Source organism: Trametes versicolor (assembly GCF_000271585.1).
Source record: "Trametes versicolor FP-101664 SS1 unplaced genomic scaffold TRAVEscaffold_10, whole genome shotgun sequence".
In the NCBI taxonomy this organism is placed as follows: Eukaryota; Fungi; Basidiomycota; class Agaricomycetes; order Polyporales; family Polyporaceae; genus Trametes; species Trametes versicolor.
In genome coordinates, this window is record NW_007360330.1 from 2,218,493 (window position 1) to 2,236,956 (window position 18,464).

Below are 18,464 nucleotides of genomic sequence, written 5' to 3' on the forward strand. Positions count from 1 at the left end.
TGACAGGAGCTTGTGCTGATGACTGGTTCTGCAGCCCCCCGTCCTAAATGTTGCGCTGCGCAACGCCCGCATGTTATGCCACTAAATATTTTGTTGGGAATTGGGTCGCTTCACTAGAATGATGCCTTTGATAGTAATGCTGTTTTGAGTTGCTGAAATGTGATGTTTATTATTGGATATACATCCATGGCTCGTGTGCAAGTTTCAGTGGGCAAGTGTACACGACGACTTAGTGTTACTCACTTTACTCCTTAGGGATCCATCGAAGGCAGTTCTTGACTCGCTCGTCTATGTCTTTGGATCTGCAAGTGAGAAGCACTTAAGGAAGTACTTTGGATAGTCCATTTTACGGTATGTAATGAGTCTCGCATTCGGAAATGTCGAAAGGCTCCAGACCTCCGCGAGGCATACAAGCCTTTAAGTTGATGATATCATTATACAAGAGGACATACAAGATGTGTCCTCGACGCCAACGAGTATAAACCATTCGGGCCAATTCACATCTCATCGTCATTGATGATAACGAGATCCGAGCCTCTGACCAACATGCTGGCTTTCTCCGAGCGCGGGGTAATGGTACACTGAAACGGCTCCGGATATCTGGAACGAAATGCGTTCGGCACAAGCCCTTGCCGAGAGAAGAGTGTGCTAGACTTACGACAGGAAATAATCCGTGACTATTTTTGGCGCCACGGGTAGAGGTTTCCCGTGCTCGCCCACAGGGGGACCGATATCGAATACATGCAACACCGAGGCGACTGCAAGGAACAGCGCGTCATTGGCAAAATGCCGTCCTGGACATATCCTACGCTCGAGGTTAGCGGTCGTCTCGCGCGAAAGCAAAGATGATCATTCTCACCTGCGACCAAAGCCGAACTGGAACTTCTCCGGATCTATGACATGGGCGGCACCCTTGTCGTCTTGCAGAAATCTCTCCGGGATAAGCTTCTCCGGTTGCGGGAACGTAACAGGATCCTGCGACATCGCCCTGCATCTTCGTGAGGACGAAACGGGCCCAACACGACGGCCCGGGAACGCAGCAGTGTAAGTCCCAACACTTACCAGGCATTTGGTACGACGACCGAGCCTGCGGGGATCCGGTATCCATTATACTTGTCCTCCTCAACCGTGCGATGCGAGATTCCGATAGGCGCGACGGTGTGCCACCTAATAGTTTCTTTAATCACCGCCCTGACGTACGGCAGTGCTTCTCTGTCCGCGAATTCGGGAAGCCTGTCTGGACCCACAACCGCGTCGAGCTCTTGCTGTGCCTTTTTCTGCGCCTCGGGGAATTGGACCATGGCGAGGAAGAAGGCGTGCATTGAGTGCAGTGTCTAAGGTGCTGAATGTCAGAAGAGACGGATGCGATAACAGATATCGAGTCGCACTGACAGTGTCTGCCCCAGCTGTCGGTCATCCGCCCTCGTCAGACTTACGAGGGGCAGATTGAAATGCTTCAGTAACTACTTACCAAGATACGCTAGGCCCGCAACGTTGCGGAAACGCTGCTCGTCTTCCTCGGAGAGGCTTCCTTCTTTCTGCGTGGCCGTCTCGACTAATGAGGATAGGGCGCACGGGCGAGCGTTGCCGTTTGCCTAGAAAGTATCGCTCAGCACAATGTGTTCCCTTGGTACGGGGAGGATAACGCAAGTGATACCATGCTCTCCATGAATACATCGTAAGTCTCATCGCGCGCGGCAATGACCTGTGTGCGCCATCTCTTCGCGTCCCTCTTGAACCTCGCGCCAGGAAGCCAGGATGGCAGGAAGCTGAGAGAGGGGAGCAGTTCGACCATGTATCGACCAGGAACGATGATGTTGCTGAATGTGGCCGCGATCTGCTCAGCACGGGTTAAAACTGGGTCGTCGCGCTCGGCAACCACAATCCCGTAGACGGCATCCATGATTGAAGCGCTGAACACGCTACAAGAACTATGAGCCTCACGAACAACGGGGACGTCGCGGGTCGCAAACGTACTGGCGGGCAAGGGCAATGAAATTCTCTGGTTCTTCTAGCAGCCGCTGCAGGAAGCGGTGGCACTGTCGCAGGTGAATCGGCCGATATTGTGGAATCGCATTCGGGTGGAACGCGTCGTGAAACGCCCGGCGATTCTTGCGCCACGTTTGTGTGTAGCCTTGCACCGCAAACTGCCAATCGAACCCAGCTCTTAAAAGTGTTTATCAATAATGAACTGGCCTAGGGAGTCGAGTAGGGAACTGCGTACAGCTCGGTCATGACAATCCGCGGCCTATCGGAGGTATTTGCCGAGCGCCCTTCCAGTATCGCGTGGGCCGCGTCGAACGAGTTCAGGATGATCGTGGGTTGTCCAAGGATATTCAAGTACGTCACATCTCCTACATATGAGCGAAAGGACTTTGTCAGCGCCGGAAGGCCAGAATATGATAGCGCTACCGGAAAGACGCACCATATTTGTCAGCCAGATCTCGCAAGCAAGGTCCCAATCGCTTTGTAGGCATGTCCAGCAGGTTGCCTAGGATGGGAAGAGCCCTCGGACCGGGTGGAAGAGGCATATGAGAGCGCGTCCTACGCCTCCATAATACTACTGCAGTCAATAAGAGGAGAGTAGCGACGAGGATCGCAGGGTGAGCCATGTCGACAGAGACGCGGGGTCAAGCAGCATTGGGGGAAAGCTTGGAAGGCACTCCATGATAGAAGCTACTTGAGCCAGGGGCAGACTGGCTTTAAGTTCAGGGAACGCTGACGGCGGAGCAGTAGGGCTTTAGGCGGACATCTGACTGGTTGTGGCGGATGCAATGCTATATTCGTGCGGCATATTCCCCTCAAACCTACGACTCAATAGAAGAAGCTCGCGTTCATAGTCTGAAACCGTGCGACGAGGACTCTTCTAGTATTCTAGTGGCGTCAGTTTAGCTGACAAACGCTGGAGTCTAGTATCACGCACCCATTGAGTTGCACGACTAATATTGACTAGTACAGTCACTTTTACCACATCCGCCTTCAATTCGCTCTCGCCCCGCTACCCTTCGCGGTATGCCTTCATCTTCAGCCACAGCTCTGACTTCGTGCTCTCTGTGCTGACGGTAGGGTACGTTACCCCAGCGAAGTTCCAGATCACGGGTGTATCGGTTGAAGGCGAAAACGTGAAGTTGGCGATTATCTCGGAGAGGACGACCTCTGTGGGCCACAATGATTCTGAGCACAAGAGGACATGCGGGGTTGGCGGGTGTTTGCTTACTCATTTCCAACTGCGAGAATGTGAAGCCGCTGTGGACCGGTCCCAATAAGCGCGCCAACCCTGGAAGGAGACAGATTGGCTTCGAAAGCTCACATGCATGACCGCGCACTGCCCATGAACGTCATTCTATCCATGACCATGGGCATTTAATGTGAGCACGTCTCGTCGCTCTCATGCCGAACTGTGCACTCACAGATTTGAGTAGACCCCCGGAATTGCCGCATTCTCCACCGCCGCCGGAAGGGGCGCAAGCCATCGCTCCGGCTTCCATTCGTGCGCGTCGGCACCCCAGAGTGCCTCGTTGCGGTTGCAGGAAAGGATGCTCACGAGGAGGTTCGCGCCACGGGGGAGAGCGAGCTCATGGAGAAGTGTTCCGTCCGTGGCGCGAATGGGATGGGAAAGCGGGAGGATAGTGTCTACAAGTACCCTGGCATGACGGTTAGGTATAGAAAGAGAGAGACCCGAGAGCGAAGAGCCACGTACTCCCGGGCAAACATTGGGGCTGAAGGGTGTCTGGGAATCATCGTCAGTTATCGAAAGTAGAAGCCGAATTAGGGTTCCTTACAGTCGCAGCGTCTCGCGGCACACAGCATCCAAATACGGCAGATTGTGCAGCTGGTCGTAATCCAGGGGTCTCCCCACAGCCTTCGCGTCGATGATCTCACGCCTTAGCTTTGTCTGTACATCTGGGTGCGTTGCGAGAAGCTGCAGTATACGCGCCATGGTGTTTGAAGTAGTGTCCATCGCCGCGAAGATGATGATCCTGCAAACGAGGTGATTGAGAAACGAGCTATTGAAGGCTGCCGGAGGGATACGCACGACATTTGACCGATGAGCTGGTCTTCGGGGAGGCGGTCTTCGCCAGATGCCTTCATGTTCTCCCGCACTGCACATATTCAGCCCAAATACAATTCACAGAGGTATGAACAGCACGTACGTAGGATGCCCATGATATCCTTCGCATCCGTGTCGTCGCCAACTTCGACCGCGGCCTTCTTGGCTTGGAATATATCGAGGGAGCGCTCGTGTAATGCGTCCGTGACTTGGATAAGACGTCGCATGTCGCGGAGGGGCAGCTTCTCTATGATCCAACGGCGCAACCATGCAGGTCCAAGATGTCCGACATATGGTCCTGCCTGTCTTATGAGAAGCATACCCGGAGACGTCATAACCGGTCTATGCGGGCGCAGTGAATCTCTCAGTGTCTTAGCACAGAAAAATGGTAGGACTAACACGCACGCGAAGTCCTTAATAGCCTCTGCATAGGCATCCGGAACATCTTCTGTGAGCGGGTCGAACGAGTAACCAATTCCTGCTTGACCGATCAACTCCAAAGCGGCACGGCTCATCCAGCCTAGGATGTCGATGTCTGTGCCCTCGGGATGCGTCTGCACCCGAGACGAGATCGCCTGTATAAGCTATAGTACCAGATGCGAGATACGAATCATGTTAGAAAACGCGTCGCAGGAACAGCAATGTGGCAGATCTCGCCTTGTCAGTCACCCGGTGAAAGATAGGTACGATAGTGCGGAGATGCTTGGCTGAGAACACTGGGGTGAGCATCTTACGCTGTCTCCTGTGCGTCTCTCCTGTGCGGAAGGAAGCGATGAGCAATTGCAGTGCCCCAGATGGTGTACGGCGCATCATACCGGTGACTGAGCCCAGTCCCGGGCCGAGCGTCATGAGGTTCGTCCTTTATGGCGGATATCAGATAATTCGAGCGTGCACACAGGCGTGAATAAATGTTGCATACCCAGTAACCCAGGCGGGCTCCTCGTATTTTCCCTGGTCTTTGACGATATGGCTCAACGCCAGCGGATCGAAGATATACAACGCCGAGGTCTACAGAAACCATCAGTGTGAAGACAACCTTATCGGTTCCGTTCAAGTTTCACGTACACCGAAGAGCCAATGTAGTTTGACCACAGACCCGTATTTCCGCGCGATGTGTGTATGAAAATCCCAGCACTGTCTGCCAGCGATCTGAGGCGCGTTTCCTGTGGGAAAAGTGAACATTTCAAGCATTGCTGTCAGTACCGGTACGTAAAGCGTAAAGCTGAAGGCGTACCTAACAGGAAAGATACTCGTGGGGGACCGGGTACTTTATCCAGCAGGGATCGCGCAATGCGCGACCTCCTCCACAGGAAGACGAGTGCGCAGAGCAGTGCGGCGTATAGAATCATGTTGGGGGCCTACGCAGGTGCAACGTGAGTGAGTAGGGGGTCTGACAAGTAACGTCCAGATGGGGGTTTAGGCTTTAAGGCGAAGCACTGGGTGCGGGTCGGGCGGGTCGGGACCACACTGACGATTCTTTGATAGGCCTGGGTGCTTTGCCGTACTATTGGGAGCAAGAAGCGCTTCTGCGGAGAGATCGTGTCCTAAGTTTGATCGCTGACCGCTCATAGGTCGTCTATGTGGTCCGGAGAATTCTTTCTGGTCCATGCCTGAGGTGTTCTCGGAAGTAATGTCGAAGGTTAACGTTCAGGGGTCGTACGAGATGTGTCAAGGACGTACCACGGAAACTGTACATTCGCTTTGAGGATATATACGGATGTCAGTGCGTCCCGCTTCAGTTGCTCAAAATTGGCAGTGACGTGCCCCAGAACTACCTGACGCTCATTCGAATTCCATTGCGCAGCGACAGTCCTTATCGAAAGGAGCTCATTGCAACATTTCCGCGCTGTCGCTGCCACATTCCTTCGACTTCGCGACCTTCGCGCTATTGTTACTTCTACAGGGCTTCAGTTCATCGATTTGAGTTTCCGGTGAATCAGATATACCGCTTGTGCCCCGAACCCTAGCAGCGCGTACCTATCCATCCATACTGGGTCTTCAAAGGCTCGCATAATCACCGCTCAATGCTCCGTTTTTACAGCCTGTCGGATCAGCGCTTCCGCCTTCCCTGATCGCGGCGTGATCCTACATTCGAACTTTTCAGGGTACCTGGGCGGAATTTTTCAGTGGATTGCGGTCGGTAGAAGATGCACAGCATGCATACGACAGGAAAGAGTCCAAATTGATGTGGGGAACGATCTGCAATGGTTCTCCGTCTGGCCCGAGGGGAGGCTCGATGTTAAAGACGTGCAACACGGAGGCGACGGTGATGAAGAGCGCGTCGTTCGCGAAGTGCCGTCCGGGGCAGATTCTTGACAGAGGTCGTTAGTTCTGCCAAAGCGAGACACGGTGACTAAGACACACCTGCGGCCGAATCCAAACTGATACGTCTCTGGATCCCTGATATCGGAGCCATACGTCCCATCCTTCATGAACCGTTCTGGAATAAACGCGTCAGGCTCCGGGTATGCTTGATCGTCGCGCGACATCGCCCTGATGACGACGTAGAGCTTAGCCCAAGGTGTAATCCTGATCCATGCACGAAGGCAACTACCATGCATTCGGAACGAGGATAGTGCCCGCCGGGATCCGGAAGCCCTTGTACTCGTCCTCTTCCATCGCCCTATGGGACACCCCAAGTGGCAGGACGCTGTGCCACCGAATTATTTCCTTTACGACGGCGTTGATGTACGGAAGGGCGTCCCTGTCGGAGAAATCTGGGAAGCAGTCTGGACCGACCACCGTGTCCAGCTCCTGCTGGGCCTTCTTCTGCACGTCCGGATTCAAAACCATCGCCAGGAACATCGCCTGCGTAGCATATAGGGACTATTATATGCGGTACCTCAGTATTTTCTGATTGTGAGTGGAGCGTGAGTGGCACCGACTGTGTCTGCGCCGGCTATCAGATGCGCGCGGAGTCAATTGAGAGGTCAGTTTGAGCTGCGACAGTTCACTCACTCAAATACGCTAGCCCTGTGACGTCTCTGAAATATTCGTCATCTTGCGGGGACACCTTCCCATGGTCAGACATAGCGTTCTCCACAAGTGATGTGACTATCGAAGGACGGGCAGCCCCCTGATCCTGAGAAGCCAGTGAGATATGATGCTGCTGAACATGAAAAGCGACATACAAAAGCGTCGAGGGTGGCATCGTAAGCGGTATTTCGTGCAGCCGATATAGTCTTCGACCACTGTTTTGCCTGCCGCTTGAAGCCTGCGCCGGGAAGCTGGGAGGGAACGTGCTTGAGAAACGGGAGTACTTCCACCAGGTACTGTCCCGGGACGACAATTCTACTGAAGATGATCGTCGCCTTCTGCGCGAGCGAAACATAAGGGTCGTCGCGCTCGGTAACAGTGATCCCATACACGACGTCCATGATTGTCGCGCTAAAGACGCTGGTAAAGGGCTCAGATGCTCGTAGGCTAGATTCTGGGAGAATGCGAAAACGTACTGGCGAGCGAGAGACAGGAATTCCTCGGGCGTGGCGAGCAGCCGTTGACGGAAGCGCTGACATTCGCGAACGTGCACGGGATGATACTGAGGAATCGCGCTGGGCTGGAAGAAAGTGTGGAAGAGTCGGCGGCGTATCCGCCATTCTTGTGTGTAGCCTTGGACAGCAAACTCGTACATATACCCGGTTCTACGGTCAGGCAGTGGTCCGTGAGACGCTGCCGTCACGCCTCCACGAACAGTACAACTTACAGTTCGGCCATGACGAGTCTCGGCCGGTCCGAGGTGTTCGCCGAACGACCCTCTAGAAGTCCGATAGCGGCTTCGTACGAGTTCAAGATAATGATCGGCTGGCCCAGCATGTTGAGGTACGTCAGTTCGCCTATGTCGAGTGGTAGCGTCAGAGGGGCCAAGCCAAGTGCCTGGAGTCTAGATGGGACCTACCATATCGGCTTCCGATTTCTCGTAGGGCCGGCGCGATATGCTTCGTTGGCATATCGAATAGGTTACCTATGAAGGGCAGCGGTCTCGGGCCTGGGGGGAGAGGAAGACCTGCTTTGGCTTTGCGCTTCCATAGCACCATTGCTAGGGTGAGAGCGACGACGAGAAGGGCGGTCTGCATCGTCTGGGCAGTAATGAAAGCCATGGATCGGTACTAGGTGCGGATCTGTAGCAGACAAGGGATCGGGGTTATAACCTTGCATCTCCAAGCGCCAAATCATGAAAGTGACGAACCTCAGTCGAAGTGGGAGTGAACTCAGTATTGGGTCGCCTGACCGCGATGCGTACGTCAAATTTTCCCGCATGAGCTTGATTGAGAGGCTAGATTCAGAGCACAGGTATACGGCAGAAGTGCAATGGGACCGGAGACAATTCATCTTTGCAGCCGGTATTACTGAACACTGAGCATTCGTCTGTGGCTGAGAGGCACCGAGACTTCCTACAGCTTGGATGCGTGGTGTCCAGCCTCGTGTGGCAGCTGCAAGTAAAATCCGATGCCGGAGTCAAGCTGGGTGGTATCTGTCTTGACGTTGCCAGCACAACATTGATCGTCGAATTTGTAGATGCAAGCCCTCGAGAAACATAGTAGGACTAGATCGCTGAGTAGTCAAGGTACGCAGGTCACAAGATGTCGTTGTGCGTGATATATCGTCGAAAAACTGACTGAAGCGAGAGCGTACGAGCGTAAGCAAAGTGAAGTGCCAACGAAGCAACAGCGGCGAGCACAGGATCCGCCAGCGTTCCTTCAGGGGCGCCTAGTACCTTGCGATTCGAGGGGTGCCACGCACGGGACAGTGCGATGTTCCAGCCCCCGAAGCAATGAACGGCGGCAAGGAAGTTCGGGGAGAGCGAGTGGGGTGCGCAGGGGGACAGTTGTGCGAGATAGCGTTCTCGACCGGGTTTGGGTTCGATGACGTCCCTGAAGAACTGAAACATTAACGAAGGATTAGAACCATTCTGACGACGATCTAATACCGGACTTTGCTTTGGATTCGAGCATCTAAACACATATCCATTTGTCAAATAGTGGTATCACTGTAATATCCTGTGAGCGTCACTGGTCAAAGCTGAAAGAGACACCTGCTCTCACGTATCTGTCTCTATACACTCGCGCGCGCGTCCCCGACCGGCACCTCCGCCCACTCGTTCACCCACATGTACCGCGAGAACGAGACGTACAGCCAGCGGAACCAGACCAGTTGCGAGCGGTGCTGCATCATCGCCTGCAGCGCGCGCATGTACCCATCCCAGCCCGACACCGCGACCGGCGCCCCGCCCGCGCCGGAGAGCATGAGCGCGAGTTTGGCGGCGATGGGAGCGGTGGGTCCGAGGTATTTGGAATGCAGGGGAACGGTGATGAGCGAGAAGAGGCGCGGGCGTGAGTTGGAGGGGAGGGTACTGAGGAGATGCGCGGCGCCTTTGGGGAGGGAGATGTGGTTCGGGTGTGAGGAGATGCCTTGGTGGTCGAAGGTGAGGATCTGGCAGCAGCAGAATCCGTGTTAGATAGGATGTGTACACGGAGGGAGGAATGGCGTACGGTGGATATACGATTCTCGAGAACGTATGGTCGGAGCACGCTGGCTATCGTCTGGGGATCCCATTCGGTTGTAAAGTTGTCTTGGAGGTCTCTGGACAAAACAATGCCGTTCAGTTCTTACATTCTCGAGATATCAATGTAGACTTTCCGCCGAACTGATGTATGACACCCGCACCGTAATCCGACGCGTCGGTTGAATCACTCGGTGCACACGTCTACGATTATACACATGTAGATGTATTGGGCTGCGGTCTGCGCGATGCATAACAGTAAATCCTGGGTCTGGGTGGTATTCGCAGTGTCTTGAGCTGCACATACCTTGGCGTGACCGACGTCTGAGGCAAGTGTAGACCTTGACATGCTTCCACGCAAGACGAGACGGAGAGCTTCTACGTAAAGCCAAGGGAAACACTAGGAGATCCGAAGACAACAGTCTCCAAGTCAAGCACCCCGCAGTCTGACAAGCTAGAAGACTTTGAACAGCAGCTGCCCCGAGGGCTATCCTTGATGCCAATGTCGTCGTGTCATTGCTAAAGCAGTACGCATTCGACACGTCCGTTACGTACCACAGAATAAGAGAAAATGACTCACGGTCTGTCAACAACCCATCTCCGTCCGTCCTCGATCCCGAGGACATCCAGGCTCCGCTCAAGCTCAAGCCTGCGCACGTCTCCAAGACCATCCGCGTTGCCGACAGACAGGCATAATGAGTGGATCTTGGGACGGTTGTACATCCCAGTGTCGTCAAGAAGCGCTAAAAGTGTGGGTGCAAAGAACATGCACTCGTCGTCAGGATGTGCTGTTAGAAGAAGTATGTTCTCTGAGTCAAACAGAGGGGCGTGGGCGAGCAAAGCGAGATCTTTCTGGGCAGGCTGAGAGAGAGAAACATAGATGAGCGAAAGGAGTAGGGTTGGAAGCCATAGTCGAGCTATCTGCAGCATTTCGAGGATCGCTGTGCTCGTCGTGCAGAGCAAGCCCCACTCACTCTACCGGATCCGGAAGCGAAGGCGTAGGGACCCCGGAACCGCTCCGGATCACTGTCCCGCCCGAGCCGTTCTCCGGGGTCCCCGTTATGTTGCGGCAGTTTCAGAGTGCATGCGCAAGCGGTTTCCTTGTTTCGTGCCGACCACGACCTCTGAGGAGCAGTGCCCGCCGCGAAACCCACTCTGCCCGACGTGCCCAGCCTGAGAAAGGCTGAGTAGCGTATATGCACCGCAGCATACCGAGCCTCGCCGGTGAGAATCCCTCACGCGATGCTCAATGTTGTAAGACGTGCTGACCGGGGTTTGTAGTATGCCAAGATGGGTTTGTCTTCGCGTCCTGTATACAGACTGTATTGCGAAGACACCTCATGAATTGGCCGCATTCTATAGCATGAGGCTAGGGGCGGATCCTAGACTTGGGTCATGGAACGCCTTGCCCCGTAAGTACATGCATACACATGTGCAAATATCACCGGTCGCAGAAGCAGCAAGTCGTGAACATCCCCGGCAGCGCAGAGGTCGACATAGCCGTCTCTCACTCCCTAACACCGCTACAACGCCGACAGTTGTGCAACATCCATACCGACGTACCACCGACGCGCGAACTTGGCGCCAGCGCGCGGTGCACCGATTCCGCTTCTCTGTGAGTCCCGACAACTTCTGCACCTGCAACGGATCCCCTGATCGCCCGTCATGTTCTAGGAATAGCTCTGCGCTCGCCTCGGATGCGCTCGCCAAATTTACATCATCCAAAACTCGTTGTGGTTGGCTGCTGCTGCCACGCATCTCAGTCTGAGCGCCACGGGCGGATGGCGGTGCACACCCGAAAGAAATGCGGTGCGCGCCTCCTCCGGGGCGCCCGTCGCGTGTTTGATATTCAACGTCGAGCAAACGAACGCTCGCCGATCGGGTTGGGCAAGGCAGCACCTCTCACTACGAATCCGCCGAATTCTCGGGCGTGAAGTGTATGTCCTGCACATGGCTTGAGCGCACCTGTCTATGCCAAGACAAGCGGCGGTACCAGAAGTCACTTGGGCACACGCTGAGGAAGACGACACCGCTTCCTCAGCCGGCGTAGACACGGCGGGAGTCGCGTCTGCGTCGCGTCCGGAGGTAAGCTCAGGCACGCCGCCCGTCCGCCCAATTTGATTAGGTGAGCCGCTGCCCCGTCTCGACAATCGGAGCCCAGCGCGGCGCGCTAAGTAAAACACGTTATTGTAAGCCAGTGTACGCCCCCGGGCGTGCCGAACAAGGTGGCCAATGACCAGTCCCTCCGGGGCAAGCTCACTGGTCGCGCACATGTTGATCTGAAACAGGCCGCTTGCAAGCCGCCCCTGCAGTACGCGGTCCGCCCTGCACTCATGCCGTCGGTGCTATAAGAGCTGCCTCGAGGGCCGCCCTCGATCCCTCAGCTTCCTGCTCTCTCTTCCCCTTCCTCTTCACGACCCGTCCCGTTTTCCTTTCTTTCTTCATCTTCCGACCTACCCACCTTTCAACGCCCCTATTCCCTCCACAATGGTCGCAATCGTGAACGCCCTCTTCGCTACGGCGATCGCCCAGCTCACCTCGTCGTGGTCCTGGCTGTACGGGAAGCCGTCCTTCCAGCTCGCGGGCTGCTCGATCGACACGTTCGTGCCTGCGTTCCCGAGCGGGCAGACACAGCTCGTCGCGCCGACCGTCCCGCCCAACTTCATCGGGCTCGCATTCGGCGTGCAGAACTACACTTGCTCTGCCTCGAACAACTTCACGTACGTCCCTTCCGCTCCCCCTCTTTTCTGACTATCGCTTACCTCGCGTGCGCATACAGGAGCACGGGCGCGGTCGCGGAGCTCATAGACGTCTCCTGCATCGTCTCCCAGCCCTCGTTCGCGACGCTCCAGAACGACCTCTTCAACGCGTGGACGAACCTCATCCCGTACCCGATCCAGGCGGTCATCGACCTCCTGCACCTCGTGAACCCCCCAGAGGTGCTCGCGCAGCACTATTTCGTCACGAACCCGACCACGGGCCAGGGCGTCAGCCCGAAGTGGGACTTCACGTCCTCGGGCGCGTTCCAGGGAAACCAGAACGCGTACATCATCGCGAAGGGCAAGGGCACGCTGCCGGCGCCGACGAACTCGACGCGCGATGTTGCGTGGCTGGATGTCACGGGGATTCAGGGCGAGATTGCGAGCGAGGTGTTCCGCTTCGACACGGTGGGCGGGCAGCCCCCGTCTTCGGTACGTTGCATTTTGCTTTGCGTGGGTGGTGGGCGGCTGGCTGATTGTGCTCGTGTCTGCAGTGCGTGTCGGGTCAGACTCCGGACATATCGGTCAAATACGTCTCGAAGTACAGTAAGTATACGTTTCTTCTGTGTTGTGCTTGTGCCTAGCTGACGCCCATCGATAGTCTTCTACGGCGGTAGCCTCGCTTCCCCGCAACACCACCAATCCACGAGCGGATGGTGATCGGGACGCCGGGCTGGGAGTGGAGGCGTTCATGATGGGTGGTGTTTCGCTAGGTTGATGCTGACGTTGCAATGGTTTCACGCTTTCTTCTCCACTGTTTGGACTTTGGACTTTCTATATCTGTAGCGTCAGAGGTTTCCTGCTATTTGTATGCACTCATTCACGACTCGGAGCTAATGTTTGCCATGACCCGTCTTTATCGCCAGCAAGTAGTGTGGCTCAGGCTATGCACGAATATTCAGTACCATCTGGCCGTCCGAGTTGCCCGGATGCCGTTGTTTGCAAGAACGAACTATTTAGCGCCCATTGGCCCTTGGTGCTTTTTGCTTCTAACGTCGACTTTGCTCCATCCCGCTCACACACTCTCGGTTGCCCGACAATCCATCCCCACGCAGAATCGTCTTGTGACTGGCACGCTTTGGGCTTTTGGTATTCCCGTCTACAAAGGACTCCGCGACGTTTTACCTTCAAACCGCAAGCAACTGCTAAGTCGTACTTATATAACTGGAAACCAACTTGACCCGGAGCTCAAGGTCAAGATCTACAGAGCTTGACCTCAAACCGAAACGCCCCTCAGGCTGAATGGCTATGTTGTCTCATAGCTGCTGCATGTCCCACCGGAAAATATGGAGATCCACCCCTACGATGCGCAGGAGCTACGAGAAATCTGAGTGCTTCTCAGTCGCGCGGATGAGTCAATGCGTTGCTTTTGACTTCCCGTAGTCCCTGTGTGGTTGTCCGCAGACCGGAGACCCATGTCTAGCGTCTATGTGCAGCTCATACTCCGGACATCACGTACACGTCACGGTCAGACGACAGAAAACGTTGGTCAAGGTTCGTCATATCCAAGCCTTTGACGCTTTGAGATATATATTGAAACCCCCTGCGTTGTGTGCTGCAGATTCTGACTTTCTTACTCACTCATCTCTCTCGTCGCAAGCCCACAATGTTAACTGTGCTTCTGGTGCTCGCTCTTCTCTCAGCAACGATGCTGTGGAAGCGCACAACCGGCTCTGCACTTCCTCTCCCTCCAGGTCCAAAACCGCTGCCCTTCATAGGTAATGTGTTCGACATGCCAACGAAGCGTATTGGGCCGGCCCTGCGAGAATTAGGAGGCAAATATGGTAAGCCTCGCCTAAATCCTGACATAACTCATCTTAGCTGACATACCATTCAACGCAGGGGAGCTCACATATCTCAACATGCTGGGCCAACCGATGATTATTCTAAACTCGTACGAGGCTGCCGTCGGTCTTCTCGAAGGCCGCTCCGCCAACACCTCGGACAGGCCGCAAATCGTCATGGCCGAGCTGTGAGTTGCATCGTTCTACTTCATTGATGCGTCGCAGGGTCAAATAAAACGCTCCGTGATCTCAGGACTGGATATATGTGGGAGTTCGCCATAATAGGATACAATCAAGCATGGCGGGTTCGCCGCCGCCTCTTCCACACATTCTTCCAGCCTAGCGCGATTCCCAAGTACCACCCCGTGCACGTTCGCGAGTGCCGGCGTTTCCTACAGCGACTACTTGCTACGCCGCAGGACTTCATGCCTCTTGCCCGCCAGTATGTTCCCGCTTCTCTGCTAGAATCAACCACACGGATATTTAATGTTATTCTCAGCGTGTTCAGCGCCACGATCATGGACGTCGTATATGGTATTACAGTTGCCGATCACGACGACCCATATGTTTCGCTCGCCTTGAAGGCCGTGGACGTCTTCAGCAGTATCGTCGTCCCGGGACAATACCTGGTGGAATCCCTGCCGTTCCTGAAGCACATCCCCTCTTGGTTCCCTGGCGCCGGGTTCAAGCGGCAGGCCAAACGGTGGTCGAAGGTCGTGAGGGCCTCACGAGATGCGCCTTACGACGTTGCTGTCGACGCTTTCGTACGCCGCCTCTTCCTCTTACACTGAGACACTTTGGAGCTAAATGTGTCTATAGACTCGAGGGGCTGCGCGCCCTTCGGTAGTAACATCTTGCCTGGAGAACGCCACGCGCGAGCAGGAGCATGTGTCCCCCGAGGATGACGAATGCTTCCGAGACGTCGCAGGGCTAGCATACCTCAGTAAGTACATCATTCGAGTATTACCTGGGTTCGTGGCTGACTCAGTGCGCATCTGGTAGCCGGTGCAGACACTGTGGGTTTTTCTCGAGCTCCGATGTCATCCGGACGATGCTGAGGTAGCGCATACAGTCCCTTTTTGCCATCCAAGCGATGTTTTTGGCGATGGTCACGCATCCAGACGTGCAAAGGAAGGCCCAGCAGGAGCTCGACATGGTGATTGGCCCCGACCGCCTCCCAGAGTTCTCCGACAGGGACTCCCTTCCGTACATCAACGCCGTCGTGAAGGAGGTCATACGGTGGCACAGCGTCGTACCGCTCGGCGTCTCCCACCGCGTGATGGAAGAGGACGAGTACAAGGGCTACCGGATCCCGGCAGGCACCATCCTCGTCCCGAATGCATGGTACGTCCTCCCACGTGTATGGGCTGTGAACACTCTAGTCTCAGCTTCGCATCTTCAGGGCTATGTCGCGCGACCCACAAGTTTACACGGAGCCCGATGTGTTCGTGCCGGAACGGTACATGAAAGACAGCAAGTCCAGCTCCGGCGTCAGAGACCCTGAGAAGTATCAGTTTGGCTTCGGCCGCAGGTGTGTCATGGCCACCTTATCTCGCTCTCGCGGAACTGATATTTACCGCTGTCAAGGATCTGCCCTGGACGTCACTTCGCAAATGACGCGCTCTTCATCACCGTCGCCTCTGTGCTGCATGTCTTCAACATCGAGCCTCCGCTCGGGCGAGATGGGAAGCCGGCGCACGTCACGCCCAACATCAATTTGGACTCCTTCCTGTCGTAAGGCTGCCGTTTGCATTTTGTTAGTTGCGAGGTGCTGAAACTTCTGCGCAGTTATCCGGAGAAGTTCGAATGCAGGATCACGCCGCGATCGGCGCAGACGGAAGCGCTGATACGACGTGACCATGACGTGCGAAGCGAGCTTTGAGCGGCGATGCCTCAGCTAGAGATAGAAAGGATATTCTGCGAGCGTATGAAGATTTCGCGCGATTGCATTGGTGCGTGTTACTGGAATACAGAGGAGGGCGGAGTTCAAACTGAGTCATTGAGGATTCTGAATCAGCGTATTTCTCGAGAAGTAATGATAGTGTGAGGGTCGCGAAGGTAGCTAGCATGACATCGGTTCCTTAAACAGGCAGTCCTAGAGCCTATCACTGTGGAGGAACCAGTGGGGGAACCAGTGAGGCGCTCTAGCGCCTGTACGTGAGCGCGGAGCGGGTTCCCAGCTTCCACAGTACGTACTGTTTGTGACAATTCTCGCATGTACATTGAACGCCGACACTTCGCGCCACAGCGGTGGAATACCTCAATTAAGCACTCAGAATACTTCTTTGAACAAGTGAGCGGTCGGCACCGAGGCTCAGGTACAAGCTCTCCATGCAAGTGTCCCTTACTCCTCAGTGCTGCTTGTCGTGCAATATGTGAAACCAAGAACTATCATCCAGAATGGCCTCCGCAGCTCAGCGCGACACCGCTGAGATCGACGGCTAGTCGCCCTGCCAAAATCTCCGGGGGTGCGTGTGTACCGCGTGCGATGGGTGGGGAATGCGTCGCAGCTTGGGCGTAGCGCGCTGGTGGTACCGGCCGGCCGGCCACATCATGCCAGCTCTTGCTTAGCTGCCAACTGCCCATCCCGGCCGCGGCATATCCTCAGCCGTCCATATGCACTGAACACATGATGTCAGAAGGCGCTGCGATGGAAGAGGGGGGCGTTCAGAGGTGGAATGACAGAGAAGGGCCAAGGGAGCGGGTTCCAGTCCAGCAAGATCATTCAATGAAGGCGCGCAGAGCCGGCGTAGGAGGGTACAGTTGGTGTGAGGATAGAGGCCATCCAGTTCCTGAGCCACTGCACGCCGTTGCCCTCGATCTCGGGCGCGTCCTTGCTCCTCGTCGCGCCCCGTGCCCACCACGCACGGAAGTGCAAGCCCAGGACCGCGCCAAGCGGGCGCAAGAAGTGGCTGGCGACACCCCTGTTTGCGTTGCCGTTCATTGAGCTCGGGGGAAGGAGGAGAGCGGAAAGTACGCACCATAGCGCGCCCTGCACGAGAGGGCTTATGACCTGGTCCCGCGTCGTAATCCACACTATCCGCCCCCAGTCTACACGCACGACGTCCGTCACCTGCCGTGTTGCACCCGTCGTAGGCTCTACCGCATCTACTCCCTCTACAGCCTTCTCCTTCCCCTTCTCGCTAGTGGGTATGCTCGCTTGTTCCGAAGACATTTGTTCGATGTGGACGTACGGCGCGACACTCCGGACGTAGGAGTACTCGAAGCGCAGGTCGGGGACGGGGGGAATTCGGCGGCGTTCGGCGATGCGCTGTAGCCTGCGTTCGGTCTCCTCGTTGACGCGAACCATCTTGTCGATGGTGTGGAGACGGAGGAAGAGGTCGCGTTCGGAGGGTCCGGGGGCGTGGGCGTTGTCGGTCGGAGACATGCGTTTAATAGGCGCCCAAGCGTGAGGGCATCATCGAAATGGGCGCCTCCTAGATATCTGGATCCTCCTTCCGCAACATGAACAGATCCACAACAGATCAAAGCCCTACTCTCTCTCCACAATGCGTTTTCGACTCGTACAAGGAACCCTGATAATCCTACTAGAGGCCTTTTCCTGGCGGTCCCCTTTTGGGACCAGTTGGTCTGGACACCTCGGCGACGTCTCCCTGGTCCGGACGGCGTATGAGGGCTCGAAAAGTCCCTCAAAATGTGATCAAATGGCTAACATTTCCCAGAGGCCCGTTTTCGCTCTGATACGCTGACCGGACCCTTGACGAATCCCAGGGAAACAATCCCAGACTCAACAAGCCGCTGTGTAGGTGCTAGATCTCCGCCGCCATGCGTCGGGAACACAGCCGCATAAGGCCTCCTTTGGAGCCCCTCACTACTGGTCCGGACACCGACTCAGACTATGGCATGTTTTTCCTCGGAGGCCCCAGCTGGTCCGGATTATGTATGGCATACCCGTCCGGGATGCCGAGTTTGGTCCGGACGAGTGAAAAGGCCTATGGTATGATTGTCAGGGGTCCACTCGTACATTTTATACTCGCTGGAATGGACAAAGAACAGCAGAACTTGCGTCTCTATGAAGTTACGCAGTGATTGGACAGCCATCACCACCTCACCGGCGGTTCTCGGCGGTCCACATGAACCGCCGGGGAAAGCGGACTTGGAATGCCACCCTCCCTAAACCCGGTCATGTACGACTCGCAGTTAACCGTACGTCCCTGCATGCTGCGCAAAGCTCTGTGGTGGTGCTCATAGCGTGTTCACGTTGCTCAGCATCATGTTTCAAATTCACTTGGCTCACTCGGGTGACCGGTATGCTGTTCATCCAGCTCCCCGCAACTCCAGGCCTTCGCAGCTCCGGAATGATCATCCTGCGGTTAGGTGAACAAGGCGCTACAAACGACAGCTTCGAC

At 55.5% G+C, this 18,464-nt stretch overlaps 8 protein-coding genes across 8 annotated transcripts; 3 read left to right on the forward strand and 5 right to left on the reverse strand.

Annotated features, from left to right (window-relative positions):
* Positions 1-497: 497 nt before the first annotated feature.
* On the reverse strand, positions 498-2,612 carry TRAVEDRAFT_130508 (cytochrome P450; the record flags this gene model as incomplete). The annotated part of the gene is made up of 10 exons (XM_008044264.1): positions 498-600; positions 662-805; positions 860-988; positions 1,063-1,334; positions 1,393-1,406; positions 1,472-1,595; positions 1,658-1,922; positions 1,978-2,166; positions 2,225-2,354; positions 2,426-2,612. 10 exons carry the CDS (start codon positions 2,610-2,612, stop codon positions 498-500), a joined length of 1,557 nt encoding a protein of 518 aa, XP_008042455.1.
* A 386-nt stretch (positions 2,613-2,998) lies between these two features.
* TRAVEDRAFT_173014 (cytochrome P450) lies at positions 2,999-5,400 on the reverse strand (the record flags this gene model as incomplete). Its single annotated transcript, XM_008044265.1, has 14 exons — positions 2,999-3,156; positions 3,218-3,246; positions 3,311-3,343; positions 3,411-3,644; positions 3,701-3,730; positions 3,783-3,980; positions 4,037-4,103; positions 4,155-4,393; positions 4,457-4,593; positions 4,676-4,806; positions 4,867-4,910; positions 4,971-5,059; positions 5,117-5,214; positions 5,286-5,400. The coding sequence occupies 14 exons, from the start codon at positions 5,398-5,400 to the stop codon at positions 2,999-3,001; spliced, it is 1,602 nt and encodes a 533-aa protein (XP_008042456.1).
* Positions 5,401-6,151: 751 nt separating this feature from the next.
* Positions 6,152-8,148, reverse strand: TRAVEDRAFT_23027 (cytochrome P450; the record flags this gene model as incomplete). The annotated part of the gene is made up of 7 exons (XM_008043571.1): positions 6,152-6,362; positions 6,416-6,521; positions 7,010-7,133; positions 7,183-7,438; positions 7,504-7,692; positions 7,755-7,884; positions 7,947-8,148. The coding sequence occupies 7 exons, from the start codon at positions 8,146-8,148 to the stop codon at positions 6,152-6,154; spliced, it is 1,218 nt and encodes a 405-aa protein (XP_008041762.1).
* A 955-nt stretch (positions 8,149-9,103) lies between these two features.
* Positions 9,104-10,481, reverse strand: TRAVEDRAFT_130414 (LmbE-like protein; the record flags this gene model as incomplete). The annotated part of the gene is made up of 3 exons (XM_008044266.1): positions 9,104-9,481; positions 9,541-9,631; positions 10,132-10,481. The coding sequence occupies 3 exons, from the start codon at positions 10,479-10,481 to the stop codon at positions 9,104-9,106; spliced, it is 819 nt and encodes a 272-aa protein (XP_008042457.1).
* Positions 10,482-12,038: 1,557 nt separating this feature from the next.
* On the forward strand, positions 12,039-12,894 carry TRAVEDRAFT_131759 (uncharacterized protein; the record flags this gene model as incomplete). Its single annotated transcript, XM_008044267.1, has 3 exons — positions 12,039-12,271; positions 12,331-12,742; positions 12,805-12,894. The coding sequence occupies 3 exons, from the start codon at positions 12,039-12,041 to the stop codon at positions 12,892-12,894; spliced, it is 735 nt and encodes a 244-aa protein (XP_008042458.1).
* Positions 12,895-13,919: 1,025 nt separating this feature from the next.
* On the forward strand, positions 13,920-16,034 carry TRAVEDRAFT_153686 (O-methylsterigmatocystin oxidoreductase). Its single transcript, XM_008044268.1, has 10 exons — positions 13,920-14,094; positions 14,153-14,282; positions 14,348-14,536; positions 14,594-14,858; positions 14,914-15,037; positions 15,097-15,110; positions 15,167-15,438; positions 15,497-15,625; positions 15,682-15,828; positions 15,883-16,034. Exons 1-10 carry the CDS (start codon positions 13,959-13,961, stop codon positions 15,974-15,976), a joined length of 1,500 nt encoding a protein of 499 aa, XP_008042459.1. The 5' UTR covers positions 13,920-13,958; the 3' UTR covers positions 15,977-16,034.
* Positions 16,035-16,347: 313 nt separating this feature from the next.
* TRAVEDRAFT_153692 (uncharacterized protein) lies at positions 16,348-17,464 on the reverse strand. Its single transcript, XM_008044269.1, has 2 exons — positions 17,076-17,464; positions 16,348-17,018 (listed from the first exon to the last, which is right to left on the reverse strand). The coding sequence occupies exons 1-2, from the start codon at positions 17,402-17,404 to the stop codon at positions 16,820-16,822; spliced, it is 528 nt and encodes a 175-aa protein (XP_008042460.1). The 5' UTR covers positions 17,405-17,464; the 3' UTR covers positions 16,348-16,819.
* A 153-nt stretch (positions 17,465-17,617) lies between these two features.
* Positions 17,618-18,222, forward strand: TRAVEDRAFT_31081 (uncharacterized protein). The gene has a single exon (XM_008043637.1). The coding sequence runs from the start codon at positions 17,881-17,883 to the stop codon at positions 18,142-18,144; it is 264 nt and encodes an 87-aa protein (XP_008041828.1). The 5' UTR covers positions 17,618-17,880; the 3' UTR covers positions 18,145-18,222.
* The last annotated feature ends 242 nt before the right edge of the window (positions 18,223-18,464 follow it).